The sequence below is a fragment of the Scylla paramamosain genome, chromosome 28 (assembly GCF_035594125.1).
Source record: "Scylla paramamosain isolate STU-SP2022 chromosome 28, ASM3559412v1, whole genome shotgun sequence".
In the NCBI taxonomy this organism is placed as follows: Eukaryota; Metazoa; Arthropoda; class Malacostraca; order Decapoda; family Portunidae; genus Scylla; species Scylla paramamosain.
The window spans coordinates 19,087,730-19,102,250 of record NC_087178.1 but is presented as its reverse complement, the minus strand read 5'-3'; the positions used below and the strand labels follow the sequence as shown (position 1 = coordinate 19,102,250).

The 14,521-nt window shown below is 38.3% G+C and overlaps 2 protein-coding genes across 6 annotated transcripts in view; one reads left to right on the top strand and one right to left on the bottom strand.

The window, feature by feature from the left end:
* The window catches only part of LOC135115045 (ADP-ribosylation factor 1), a 7,955-nt gene extending 1,276 nt beyond the window's left edge, over window positions 1-6,679 (top strand). For all 4 annotated transcript variants that reach the window (XM_064031492.1, XM_064031493.1, XM_064031495.1 and 1 more), the window contains exons 2-5: window positions 2,956-3,119; window positions 3,340-3,449; window positions 4,157-4,282; window positions 5,657-6,679. In XM_064031492.1, the coding sequence (XP_063887562.1) occupies window positions 2,972-3,119; window positions 3,340-3,449; window positions 4,157-4,282; window positions 5,657-5,821 (549 nt within the window). In that variant the 5' untranslated portion in view covers window positions 2,956-2,971 and the 3' untranslated portion in view covers window positions 5,822-6,679. The remainder of the gene's footprint in view (window positions 1-2,955; window positions 3,120-3,339; window positions 3,450-4,156; window positions 4,283-5,656) is intronic.
* Window positions 6,680-6,843: 164 nt separating this feature from the next.
* LOC135115044 (tRNA (adenine(58)-N(1))-methyltransferase catalytic subunit TRMT61A-like) lies at window positions 6,844-13,219 on the bottom strand. 2 transcript variants are annotated; one of them, XM_064031491.1, is made up of 7 exons: window positions 13,171-13,219; window positions 12,809-12,911; window positions 11,314-11,532; window positions 8,170-8,313; window positions 7,806-8,015; window positions 7,374-7,496; window positions 6,844-7,151 (listed from the first exon to the last, which is right to left on the bottom strand). In XM_064031491.1, exons 2-7 carry the CDS (start codon window positions 12,893-12,895, stop codon window positions 6,870-6,872), a joined length of 1,065 nt encoding a protein of 354 aa, XP_063887561.1. In that variant the 5' UTR covers window positions 12,896-12,911; window positions 13,171-13,219; the 3' UTR covers window positions 6,844-6,869. The 2 variants fall into 2 exon arrangements, with proteins under 2 accessions (XP_063887561.1, XP_063887560.1); XM_064031490.1 differs by having other exon boundaries at window positions 13,062-13,207.
* Between the last annotated feature and the right edge of the window lie 1,302 nt (window positions 13,220-14,521).

The following is a 14,521-nucleotide window of genomic DNA, read 5'->3' as shown; positions in this document are numbered from 1 at the left end:
CAGTGTGCTGTTGAGGGAAGGTAGTGGGTGGTTCTGGGTTGCATTTTGTGTTTACTGAAGGTCTGGTTAGAGGAGGTTAGCCTGAGTTGGGTAGAGGTGAGGGTTGTTGAGGTACTTGTAAATATTGAGATGGGGGAAACCTTTTAACGTGATCCCTAGGCTTCTTATTTGCTGTGTGCATGTTGCAGCATTTTGTTTTGATTTGTAAAGGTTGTGAAAATGAGTAGGTGTGAATTTTTAAGAAATATTCCGAGTCCTGGATCTGTAGGTTAGGTTTTAGAATATGGGTGCAAGTTGTGTGCATGGTATTTTAACTTGTTTTACTGTAGAGTTCCACATTTACTTTCAGGTGCTTTTTTTTCTCAGTTTCCTTAGTTCTTAGGGTTATTGCCCCTATTTTACCACCCACCTTCATGTAGTCATTGCCACACGAGCACATCTCACTATACTGGAGATGCATTGCTGTAGGCATCTAAATCTGCTGCTGTAGTACCTATGTGGTTTGAATAATAATAATATTAATGTTGGTGATGGTCTGAACAGGCACTCGTATCATCTGAGTGGTACACAAGTCATGGAAGGATAGATGGTTATTCAGCACTGTTGAGGTTAAAGAGAGTAAGGATTTGTTAGGACTGCAAATCAGCAAGCAGTGATGTGTGAAATATTTACAAGTATGGGGATTATGATGGTGTTACATATCCCTTTAAACAGATCCACATCTTTTGTTACAAACTATACAGACCTGATTTGTGATAATGTAGGCTTGTCTAGAGTTTATGGGACTTAAAGAAATCAAATTAGATTGAAAGACCCAAAGTTTTCTGATTGCCTGTCATGCTTAGTTTGAGGGCTGTCACCAACTACACATCAGTAGCTTAATAGACCCCATGTGAAGACAAGACAATACTGGGAATACTGAAGGTGTTCAACTGCTGGATCGCACTTGGTTACCAGTTAGTGTATTCTTACACGTGTGATGGTGACTGCATGGTGTATCAGTTAGCATGCCTGTTTCATAGCTAATGGCATCTAAAAGCTTAATAGACCCCATATGAGGACAAGACAATACTGGGAATATTAAATGTGTTCAGCTGCTGGATCAGGCACTTGGTTACCAGTTGGTGTGTTCTTACATATATGCAGGTTTCTGTGTGGTGTATTGGTTAGCATGCCTGGTTCACAGCAGATGGTATCTAAATTTGATACATCAGAAGCTAGCATGGCATGTTACCTGCCATAACTCCCCAACCAGTGGAGAGATCTTTGTCCTGCAGTGGACTCTTATAGGGTAGTGGTGGTTTGTAGGATTCATATGTCGTGATACAATACACACATCATTGGCAAAAGTTGCTTATTGAAATATCTTTACTTTTGTTACATAAGCACTAGTCAAGCCACTACAGATGATCACGTTTACTGAAGGGTGGAAATTTCCATTTTGTGTGCGCTTGAAGGTACTTTAATGCTCTTCATGGAAGTTGTGGGTAGATGAGGTTTTATATATGGGAGCAGTAAACATGAATTACCTGTAAGTGTATTGTTGAATGCATTTTCATCCGTTTAATGCAATGCAGTTATCTCATGGAGCTATACATGGGACCTGTGGTAAACGGAATGTTCCGGAATCATTAAGCCTCAGAGTTCCAAAATGGTGCCTTAGGTTGCTGTTTTTAAAAGGCAACTGGTATCCATATTTCTCACAACCAGTAGCCTCCTTTGTCACTCAATGCTGACTGGCTGTGTGTGTCTTTATATAAACGTATCCATATGGTTATAGTTTGGTTTGGTTATGTCTCATGTGTTGTCAGATATTACCAGTTTCATATTGAATATGGCTTAGTGAATGTAGTAACCCACTAACACAACCCAGCTGACCAGGCAGCAACACTGCCTTCACATGTTGTAGGTTGACCTAGATTCTGAAAAGGTCAAAGTTTTGATGTAATCAGGAAATGTTGGTTAGGGATATTAGTTGTAGCCATGTTTTGTATTGCATTAGGGAGTTAAGTACTTGTCTGATCAAATTAAAACTAGGGAATAGGGTTTTTGAGCTCAGTTTTGTGTTGTGAAGGTGCTTTAATTTTACACTTAAGCATAACTGCAGACTTATAAATGTGTAACTGATTATAAAAAATGCTGGACAAAGGAGTGAAGGGATATTTTGCTTACATTTCTAAGGCTGTCATAAATTACAGACTCCTAAAGTCAAATTTAGTCTTTTAAAATCTTTAAGAATGGTTTTAGGAAAGTATGTTGCCTATTCAGTACATAAGTACATAAAGAATTCTACATAGATAATTGTGTAATATTATGAGCCTCAGACCACCTGTGTATACCCTTGAATAGAAAGATGAGACTAGAGAGTGAAGACAGAAACCAACTTCTGTGACCTTGGGACATAAGAGAGGTTGGTCCGAAGAAATTTACAAGGATCTTTTCCAGTGGGTTTAGTGTAACACGACACTGTTCTGAAGATTCTTGATTATGTATGAAGTAGGTAGTACTTTGGGCCTCAGATGCAGATAATCCAGTGGACTGTGCCAGGATTAGGGTGAAGGTAGAGTGGTAGATGAATGGAATGGACTCTGTACTTAGGTTGCTAGTGGTGAGTCTTTAGGGAACTTTAAAATGTTAGACGTATTTATGGATAGGGATGATAAGTGGATCTTCATCAGTAGGAGAGAAAATGAAGATTGTTTGATGCATGCAGAAAGAAGGTAGGACAGGCATCTAACAGGAGAAGGCACAATGCAATTGCTAAGAATGTTTGCTTCATGAGGCAGACTGATGGGAAGTGTCTTAAGAAAATTACCATTCTTGTCCTCAATACAAGATATTTTATTAGTATATGTAGTGGGTGAAGGTAGTAAAGTGCTTCCTCAATTGGTATTTTGTATTATGTAAAGATGTTGATCATGTATTCTATTATTAATGTTTGGGTATTATTTGCAGATAAATTCCTGGCAAAATGGGGAACATTTTTGCCAACCTCTTTAAGGGCCTCTTCGGCAAGAAGGAGATGCGAATCTTGATGGTCGGCCTTGACGCGGCTGGCAAGACTACAATCTTGTATAAACTCAAGCTCGGAGAAATTGTTACTACAATTCCCACCATTGGTAAGGAATACATTTTGATCATCTATGTTGATAGATAGCTGAGAATCAAATTAACTCTTGGAGTAGTCTTGCTTTTAACATTAGCTATTGATTTCTGAACAAGCATATTTAGCATATTGTAAATAGTTGCATCTAAACTAAGTTTAATTTAGATTATTTTTCCCTTTATTTTTTTGTTATAGGAACTGGTGTTTATTTCATGTTGCAATCATCTTTGCAGGTTTCAATGTCGAAACTGTGGAGTATAAAAATATCAGTTTCACTGTATGGGATGTGGGTGGCCAGGACAAAATCAGGCCCCTGTGGCGTCACTATTTCCAGAACACGCAGGTGAGTTGTTGTTGCTATTTAGTGATTTTAATAGGGAAGTCTCTCTCTCTCTCTCTCTCTCTCTCTCTCTCTCTCTCTCTCTCTCTCTCTCTCTCTCTCTCTCTCTCTCTCTCTCTCTCTCTCTCTCTCTCTCTCTCTCTCTCTCTCTCTCTCTCTCTCTCTCTCTCTCTCTCTCTCTCTCTCTGTGTGTGTGTTTTGAATAATTGCTGATTAATCAAATCTCATTTTATTTTCCATATTATTATTGGCTGTCATTCTTTTCATTATTGCTGTTGTGATATCTGTGGTAGCTTTCTTATTGAAGAATCTTTCATGTTGAACTGATGTGGAGTGATACGTGCTCACAGTATGACTACCTGATATGAGAGGAGGAGAGGATGGGTGGGGGCAAAAGAGATGCACCAGTGGGATATGAAGTGAAAGTAATGCAAGTTTTTGACCAGAGGAACTTTGTATAGCCATGTGCATGCTACAATACTATTTTGAAGTAGTCCTAGATATTTTGTTATTAGAAATAGCAAGATGTTTAGCTAAAGTGCATACTTGCCCTTAAAACAAAAGACAAAGAAAGTGAAACCTTGTTTATTTATTTGTGTGTGTGTGTGTGTGTGTGTGTGTGTGTGTGTGTATAATATTTATATTTTATTTTATTTATTTTTTTCCATTTTGTTTACTTTCAAAGCCTAAAGACATGGTTTTCTTTCCAGGGCCTCATCTTTGTTGTAGACTCCAATGACAGAGAACGTATTGGGGAGGCCAGAGAAGAGCTAATGAGAATGTTAGCAGAAGATGAGCTTAGAGATGCAGTGCTGCTCATTTTTGCAAATAAACAGGTAGGTTGTCTGTTTGTAATATTGTGCATCTTCATCTTAAACTATTCTGCATGATCATTAAATGCTTAATTTCCAAATGTAGGAACTATTCCGTGATTTTGATGGTAATAGATGTGTTCAAGTTTATTTGGATTGCTAAATATGCTTGAGTGTTAACTGATTCTGGAGATTAAATTGCCTTTAATTATGTGTTGTTAATAATGTGCTGCATGGGGCAATATGATTAAATATATCTGTTCCATAATTCTTAATGAATTGCCAGATGGATATTTTAAGAAATATTGTATCTTAGGGTGAATAGCTCCACTCCTTAATAGAATGAGTTATAATTAAACGAAAATGTGCAGAGAAAGTGATATTCGCCTCAGGAATCCTTTGCACGTCAAACTGAATGTTTTCTGTGTTGTGCAATTTGGTTCATTTGGTTTGTTTAGAAAGGGGTATGACATTACAATGCTCATCTTTTGCTAGCTACCTGATGTCAGTCACCAGGTTGCTTGGTTTCAACATATTTTGTGCACAGCATTAGACTTTTTGGCCTTAAACTGCATTCTGCTCTTGCTGGTTTAATTTCCCATTGATATTCTTTGTGGGAGAGCAAGGTAGGTAATCACTGAGGAGGTAGTGCTAGCAAACGGTGGGAAGCCATTTGTGTGGTTATTAACATGAAATGTTTGTGAAAGTCTCATTTCTGTTTGACCCTAAGCATGTGTGTTGCAGGTTCCAAAGTTAATATTTTTTTTTTTATTGGAAATAAAGTGTATGATAATGGCTGTCCTTACAAAGTTGCATTAACAGTCAAGGCAGTTAGATTGAACAGGCTGGTTTTGCTGTCTAGCTCTGGCTTTCTTGCATCAAAGAATATGAAAATTTAATGTGATTGTTGATCTTTAAGTCTGAATATATAGCTGGATCTCTGCAGTTAGATTTGATATATAGCTGTACTAGCAGAATTACCAGGCGTTGCTCCAGTAAAATTTGGCTCTTAGTCATTTGTTCAGCATAGCTACTAACCAAACAAAGTTTACTTTATGATGAACCTAAAACATACATCCGTTTACTGTTGTACATCTTCCCTGTTGGTAGCCTTTAAGAGTGTTTCTCCTGAATGGGCACCACCATCAAGAATTGGGTTATAGTGACAGATTTGCCTGAATAATCTAAGTTTTGGGTTGGAAGTAATTAAGACAACCTGTGTCACTCCTCGAATCAAGGGGGGACCCCCTACCAAATTTCATCACAATCAATTCAATGGTTTTTCTGTGAAAAGTGAACACAGACAGACAGACAGACAGACTGTGTTTTATTATATAAGATTATGTACAACTAAAATATTGTATCAGTTCTTGTTGACACTCCCTCTTATGTTTACAGGATCTTCCCAATGCCATGAATGCTGCAGAAATCACAGATAAGCTTGGCTTGCATTCATTGAGGAACCGTAATTGGTATATCCAGGCTACATGTGCCACAAGTGGGGACGGTCTGTATGAAGGCTTGGACTGGCTCAGTAACCAGCTGAAGAATGCTAACCGCTAATTGGCCATCAGAGGCGTACGACATTGAATCAGTGGGTGTTGATGTAACAAAAGGATCAACAGTTTTTAAGGCCCACGCTGCACAGGAAAGTCAGTGATGAGATGGAAAACAAGAAGACTATATAAATAAGAGTTCAGTGTGACACAAACACTGTGAGCATGATGGTTAAGGCGGCTGGGAGCAGTACGTTCCCAGCTGAGGTAGAAAGATTTTTGGTTGGAAAATGTGCAGTGATGGAACAAGTGACAGGCTGAACAGTGCAGCGATGATCTTGCCCTCTGCGTCAATGTGAACGACTTAAAAAGCAGTGAACAGAGAATGAACCTTGCTGCCTGTCCAGTCTCAAGCTAACTACATACAGCCTGAGGTCAGGTCATACCGGGACCCAGCGTTCTCATCTTCAGTAGCACGAGAACTTAAAATCAGGACATGGGCCCCAGTATGCATCATGGCTGAGAGTAATGCCTTTATACTGGTGTTTGTGCAGTTGAAAAACAAAGCTACAGATAATTCTTACTTTTCTTTTATTATAAGGATCTTGTTTCATTTTTAAGGTAGGGATTTTTATTAGATTGTGTTTGCAGCTCACATCTGTGTTAGAATTGGTGCACATTGCTAAGTTGGAAATTTAAAGGAACTTTTTATTAGATGGGACAGACCATACGTCAAAGTTGGAACATTCCCGTTGATGTGAAGCTTGTCATATTGTCTTTGTTTATTCCTTGGATTACATGAATATATTATCTAATACCAATGTCCTTTCCCGATATTGTTAAAGCAAAGAGGCAGATTTCCGTACAGGAAGTACATTGATAAATATGCTCTTTGACTAAATGTAATAAAAGGATTTGTGCTTAACCACTTTTAGTGTTATCCTGGGATCCTTCACATTATCATAGCTCTCCCTGCTTCACAATGTAATATCCTAATATCTGGTTCAATCTGTCCCACTTTGCACCTGTGATACTTGACTATTTTCCAGTTCTAGTGGTATCGGTGTTGGGTACAAGAGAAATAACATGTAAGTCTTAACTTTATTTGGGGAGTGTCAAGCCACACAGGATAATTTATTTCTTGCCAGTCCTGGAGGCACTGAGGCAAAGGTCAGGAACCCTGTGTGTCCAGGCATCTTCAGCTGTGTAATGCCTGTCGTGAATCTGAAGTCACCATTCCCTTGTTGTCCTTTGTTGCCTGCCGCAATCTGCTCGTGTTCATCACTCTTTGTGTTAGTGTCACTTCCTGCTCCTTCCACGCACTCTTCTACCTTTTTCTTCTTCAGGTCTGGCTGTTTCTCTTCTTGACTCACATGTGTGTTCTGATGTGTTGGTGCCTGACAATAAAAATGTTTTGGACTAAATGCTAATCAAGGAAGTTGTTTTACCATGAATATAATTAAGAAAACCAGTATATAGGTAAAATACAGCTTACTGATCAAAAATTAGTAAAAAATGCTTACATTATAATTTATAACAAAAGGAATAGTTTATAAGCATTCATCCTATATGTTCAAATGAAGTATTTATACTCCAAAACATCAGGTGTCCTAACTAACCTTTTGACCATTTATTACTCTGGGCAAGGAAATGCTCTTCACTTGAAACTCTCGAGCCAAACATTCCAACGTCAGGAGTTCTTGAAGACCCAGAGATTGCAGTACTTCACAAGTTCTTGCAACCTGTAGGAGCAGATTAATATAACTTTCATTCTTTAAAAGCAGTACATTAATATTTTCATTCTTAAAAAAAAAAAAAAAGCTAAAGGAGGATAGAAGGAAAAGGACCTGCAGAAGATAACTACAAAGAGTAGTTCTATACATTAAAAATTCAAATGTCATGGAGTGAAAACTGAAAAGTAACTATAAATTATTTCACCAGCCAAACTTTATTAATTTTAAAGCCAAATTGCTTAAGGGGGAGAAAAATAGATAGCAGGGAATGAAATGATAAAAGCTCTGAATACACTCATCACAGGCATTGAAATTTACCTGTTCAATGCAAGGAGAAAAGGAACATATTCTTCCACCAGATGTCTTGATGGCAGATACAGCATGGGGAAGAGCATCCCATGGTTTAGGTAGGTCGAGGAACACTGCATCAGCCACACCCTCTACTCCAAAGCCCTCATCACAGACATCCCGATGCAACACGATGACCCGGTCACCAAACCCGTGCCGTATGAACTCTTCAGATGCTACCTATAAAAAGGAACTTGATATGACCATGAAAAATAAAAATTTGCCTTTGTAAAAGTAACTTATGGGAAACACTGCAATCCAAAAGCAAGTTTCTTGATAGTAAATTAAACATAAGCTTCATTAATGACCTGCTGACAAGAGCAATATTTGCTACCTTTACTCTTTCTTTATGAAAGTCAAAGGTGTGCAGCTTCCCATTGGCACCAATGGCTCTGAGAATGGCATGAGAGAGAGAGCCACTTCCTGTGCCAGCCTCACACACAATTGATCCTGGACCAATCTCCAGTTGAGTTAGGACCTGCAACACAAAAAATAGGAATTAGAAAAAAATTGAAAACTGGCACAGTATAATGCAACCTGTTTCAATATTCTGTGTTCTAGAGACTAAAAAAATTTAAATTTGAAGGAAAGTTTGTTATAATGTGTGTATGTGACAGTGATACCCTGCCTTGGCAACACACTTTGTAGTGGTGCACTAAGGATTTTTAAGTGATGCTTTGTAGAGACTTGTGTCTCCCCTTGGATGTTAATGAACTGCATGCAAGTGATTTTTTTTGCCACTTAATGATGGCCATCTTCCACAAAGACTGAATTTAGGTTGGCAAATTCACCACTCCATGCACTCATCACTTATTGCATCTCCATACACTAATATATATATATATATATATATATATATATATATATATATATATATATATATATATATATATATATATATGTTACAGTCAATACCTGAATCCAGACAATTTGTAAAGTGACTTATTTTTTCAGGCAATTTGTGAACTGCCTAACCTAACCTAACCTAACCTAACCTAACCTAACCTAACCTAACCTAACCTAACCTAACCAGGCAGTTCACAAATTGCCTGAAAAAATAAGTCACTTTACAAATTGCCTGGATTCAGGTATTGACTGTAACATATATATATATATATATGTGTGTGTGTGTGTGTGTGTGTTTTCTAGTCTATCAGTCTATCAGAGTGCCAATGAGATGCTACAAAATCTCATGCTAAAGCCACTAAGGAGACACTACATAGTGTCAGTCTGCCAGGCCAGGTAGAAATGGATGGTGACTGAGTGAAACACATATCAAACCCATATAACAATGCGAGTGTACAGATGGAGTATACCACAGTTAATAAACAGCTAGCAAAATAGTAAAGTTTAGTAAGATACCATTGTTTCATTTGAAGTGGGATGATCATGAAAAAGCAGGACAAGCAAAGGAAAAGTGGGACTGTCCCACCTTAAAACGGGATTCTGGTCACCTTGACTCACACACACATATACACTGATGCTCACTGACCATAAATAGTGAGGGTCAACTGCACAGTATGAGGTACCTGGATCTCTGCATGACAGCAGAACTGGTTTGCTGCTGCTGCACTATAACAATGCCATCCCTTTTCCAGCATCTGATGTGATCAGCTGATCAGACTAGATGTAGTGAACCTCCTGTAGAGATTCTCAAGGCCACATCCCATTTTGAATTCACTAGTGCTCTCCATTTATTCCTATCATACAAAACCATTCCTTCTAGTTCCATCCTTTTTGCATCCAATGATATGACTGTGAAAAGTGTGCTTTTTATCCTTAAGGGGTTAAAACCAGAAGAGAGAAAACAAGTGGGAAAAAATAGAATATTGCTTATTGTACATTAAAAGTAAAAAACAAAAAGCATATTTAGGAAAGTTAAGCAAGAAAGATGAAATCTGAATGTGACAGAGTAAATGAAAATGAAGAAAAGGATAAAAGAAAATCAGCCATCAAACACTTTTCATTTGAAAATTTGAGGTTTAATGTTTCTGTAAGAGGACCACAAGTGTTCTCAAACTGTTTCCTTTATAAGCTTTGTGGATACAACTCTTTCTCTTACAAGAATGCTCTGAGATTGATTATTTTATTTTATTTTATTTATTTTCACTTTATTTAAGACACACACACAAATATATATATATATATATATATATATATATATATATATATATATATATATATATATATATATATATATATATATATATATATATATATATATATATATATATATATATATATTTATTTATTTATTTATTTTATTTATTTTTTTTTTTGGTGGGGGGGCAGATATCTGGAAGGACATTTTTTTGGGACTCTCAAACAAGACAAGCAGGGAGTTTATTAGTTTGCCTTACTGTCTTGTCTGCATTCTTTAAAATGAAAATACAAGCCTTTTCAGTTTCATCAACTTCTAGTCATCATAAATCTTGCATTAAAAAATACAAAAGGGTTAAATATGTAAAGGAACACTAACAGAGCGTATATGAGCAAAGTGGAAGGGAGAGGGAGGCAACTTAACAGATGGAGGAATTGGGTAAAGAAATACATGTTCAAAAGATGTTAATAAAGGCCAAGTGTTTGAACAAGCAAGAAGGAGATATTTTTTAATAGGGAGAAGTGGAGTCTCCTTTGCTGTGGCCACTCCATTGCTCCCAGGGGAAGGCAGCATCAGAGAGAAAGGTGATTAGATAGACAGAGATACAACCAAGTAACACTGATAGAGAACGACAACTTCCTATAGCAGTGTAGTGGATAATGATTAAAACACAATAATAAAAATAATAAATAAATATATAAAATCAGTGTGCAACAAAGCATTGGGAGCACATTACACAGTCCTTCGGAGGAAGGAGTCCAATATGGAGGTATTCTGTGATTATTGTACAATAAAATTAACATGATATGTCCACTTTCGTGATTTGGAGAGCAAAAATGGGAATGTCTCGCAGTGATAACGTTGTTCTTTTTCTTTTTAATGCTCTAGGCCTATAGTGTTGGTGGGCCTTTATACTGCAAATTTTGTATTTGTTGGCAAAGAAGGTCACCTTACTCTGTTTTCTGAAGGCTTAGACTGCCAGTAACTCCCCTTGGTGGCACAGATAGGTATGATTTTTTTAAGTGACATCTTTGCAGAGGCTCATGCCTGTCCCCAGACCTCTCTGATGCAGTCACTAATGAAGATAGATCTGATACAAAGCATGGGGTAATCTGTCAACTGGTAAAAGATTGAAACTCAAGCTTCAAGCAGAACTTACACTCAGGTCAACAGGATCACTGTGTCCTTGCACTGAATTTTTTTATAAAAGATTTTCAAAGACTGACTTTCGAATTATAATTACTTTTTAAGAAAACTGCTCAACTTTCTGACATTATGACTTCTACAACAATCACCCTAGTACTTATGTACATGGCACAGTGGTTTCTGCTGAGCAAAGATTTAAGCATAAAATGCATTTTCTTCATTGTCACTCACCATGGATATGTCAGGAGTATAAAGGATCTGTGTGCGGTGTGGCAGTGTGATGGTCCACAGCTCTGGCGTTGGGTACAAGACTTGGCCCCATCCCTTAGACAGGTTGACTCGAGATCCATACTTCTTTCCCACCAGATCCATGACTTTCACTGATCCATACTTGGTTTGGAACACATTGTCAACTCCTTGGCCATTTTTGTTTATGACTTTTGGTTTTACCTGGAAATTGTTTAGATATTATTAGCTATAGCATGATTACAAACCATTTCTTAATAAAATGATTATGTCTAGAGTGCTTCATGGTTCTTGTTCAGCAGTGAGACAGCAAGATGCTCCTCGTCATAATAATAAAGGACTGCATTCTTCCTGGTACAACTATTATATCTGATTGCTGGAAAGTGTACAGTTGTCTTCAAGAGGAAGGATACTGACACCTAACTGTTAACCACTCCATCAATTTTGTGGACCTAAATAACAGAGTTATGCATACCAACAATATCAAGTGGCTGTGGAGGGAAGCAAAGAATAAAGCGCCTGTCTATGGTAGAAGAAGGAGGCAATTTGTAGGCTACCTTGCAAGGTCAATGTTTATTATGGCCATTGATGACCCCAACAAGTGGTCATTCTTCAAGAGGCTGCTTCCCTGTACAACCCCTACAGTCCAAATTGCCCTAAGGAGACAGATGCCACCTGAAGTTCTTCATAATTCTGTGAGTATTTAACAAACCATTACATATTTGTATATTTTGGTATTTTAGAAACTTAATTTGATTTTCTGTGTACTTTGACTACAGCACCAGGTGAAGCAATAGTGCATACATGCCACCTTGCCTCCTGGGTAGGTTATAATGTTAAAGTAGGTTATGATACGTTAGGGTGGTGGTGTTGAAGGGATGTAGCCCCTCATTAGGTTAGGTTATAGTTGGTTTAGGGGCAGCATAGCCCTCTATTAAGTTTGGTTAGGTTATGGTTCGTTGGGTGGAGGGGCATAGCTTCTCATTAAGTTTGGTTAGGTTAAGGGGATCCAGGAGGGCAAAGCCTCCCATTACATTAGGGTAGATTAAATTATGTTAGGAGGGTCAAGGGGGGCACAGCCCATTAGTGGGCTGTAATCCCTCTGTTAGATTAGGTTAGGTTAGGGGGTCAAAGGGGGTGCATCCCCTCCATTAGGTTAGGTTAGGTGGGGTAGAGGGGGGGAGAGCCCCTTGTTATGTTTGGTCTGGGAGCCCATATTTTAGTCATATTTGCTCCCACAGCCAAAAAATAAATAAATGAAATAGAATTACTTTTTTCACAGACTTTTCTTGAAGACCAAATCCTGCTTTCCCACCAGGTTCCCAAGTTAAGGACAGGAGCACTTCTCCCCCACCTTATATTTAAATTTTTGGTGTATCTAAAGGTATATGCAAAAGAATGGAAGAGAACAGACCGGTAATGAGGGCAAGAAAGGACTCTAGAAAACTAGCACCAGCGTTTTTGAGCCATGCAGCCTCACCTCCAGAGCATAGATCTGTGACACCCCGATGTATAGGATGACAGTATCTCCTTCCTCGATCACCTCCTTGAATCCGCTGAAGCTCATGGCTGGAAGCTGAAATCTGTTGAAATGAAGGACTGGTAATGAATCTTATGTCACTCTGAGAAGCGGTATGACACATCTCAATAATAATGCACCGATGGCCTCAACCTGTACCACCTGTCGCCCATTTAGTATTATCTTGCTTTGTTTCCGAACTATAGCAATTTACCTTAAAATTTAATGATATTGTTGTTGTGTCCCGAATATCCGTTATTTATTCGTTACTTTCATGCAGAAGATAAGACACACTTTAATCTATGAAAACTCTGAGAACTAACCAAGTCCTCATGGCCAATGTTTACACTTTGGGTGCCAAACTTTCAACGGATCAGCAGATCTGTGATCTTGAATGATCTCTGTATTAATTTTATTTATTTTTTTAATGTAGGAAGGACACTGGCCAAGGGCAACAAAAATCTAATAAAAAAAATGCCCACTGAAATGCCAGTCCCATAAAAGGGTCAAAACAGTGGTCAAAAATTGATGAATAAGTGTCTTGAAACCTCCCTCTTGAAGGAATTCAAGTCATAGGAAGGTGGAAATACAGAAGCAGGCAGGGAGTTCCAGAGTTTACCAGAGAAAGGGATGAATGATTGAGAATACTGGTTAACTCTTGCGTTAGAGAGGTGGACAGAATAGGGGTGAGAGAAAGAAGAAAGTCTTGTGCAGCGAGGCCGCGGAAGGAGGGGAGGCTTGCAGTCAGCAAGATCAGAAGAGCAGTTAGCATGGAAATAGCGGTAGAAGACAGTTAGATATTTAATACGGTATTTGATTTTCGTCGAAATTGTTCTCGGAAGCAATTTTGACAGTGGGAGCGATTTTACTCCCGTCGTGCCAAATCGCTCCCGGGTCCAAATTATTCCCGAGACAAAATTAATGTTGTCCTGGGAGTGATTTGGCATGATACAGGCAGATTCATATTTCCCATCACTTTACTGCACATGCAACAATGAACTATTCAAGCTCAAGCAACGGGACCCTCCCTTTGGGCGGATCCCGATGGCAGATAAGGTGGGAGCTATGGGCATGGTGGGAGTAAAGATTCATGAAACATAATTATATCTCGCTGTTGTAATACATTTTATGATGACTGCTAAAGCAATGTAAGGATAAAGATATTTGTCAAAGTTGTCTCACTGAATAGTCGGTATGATTATAATAAAAACACAGACAGATGTATTTAGATACAGGCAAGCAGGGCCGGTTTTAAGCCTATTTGACCAATTTTATCAAAATTGGGCCCCGCACCTTAAGGGGGTCCTTGCCAGCGGCGAGAGTTACCGATTGAAGCCTTTTTCTATTGTAAGAGGAATAAACCACTACTGAAAACATGAAATGAAGAATGAAAAATTGTTATTCCTCACATTATTGATTTATTATGCATACTATATCATTTTAGTTAAAGACAAGCATACTACACGAAATATAAACATACATAAATTTTCACTTTCGTAGAGTAGGGGCACCGTCATCAGTTTCCTAATTGGGCCCCGCAATTCCTAGCACCGGCCCTACAGGCAGGCATTTAATTAGGCAGTTTCCTCCCCATCCTAGTTCTGCTATTACTACTATCACTACCACACCACTATATATCATATTACTATCGCCACCATATGATTGCTACCACTA

What these genes read in the sequence shown, in the direction of transcription:
- LOC135115044 (XM_064031491.1), bottom strand. Translation starts at nt 12,895, where the DNA reads ATGAGCTTCAGCGGATTCAAGGAGGTGATCGAGGAAGGAGATACTGTC. An exon ending in CACAGATCTATGCTCTGGAG is followed by an intron (nt 11,533 to 12,808) that starts GTGAGGCTGCAT and finishes AACAATTTCCAG; the next exon opens with GTAAAACCAAAAGTCATAAA. An exon ending in GAGTAATAAATGGTCAAAAG is followed by an intron (nt 7,152 to 7,373) that starts GTTAGTTAGGAC and finishes TTTTATTGTCAG; the next exon opens with GCACCAACACATCAGAACAC.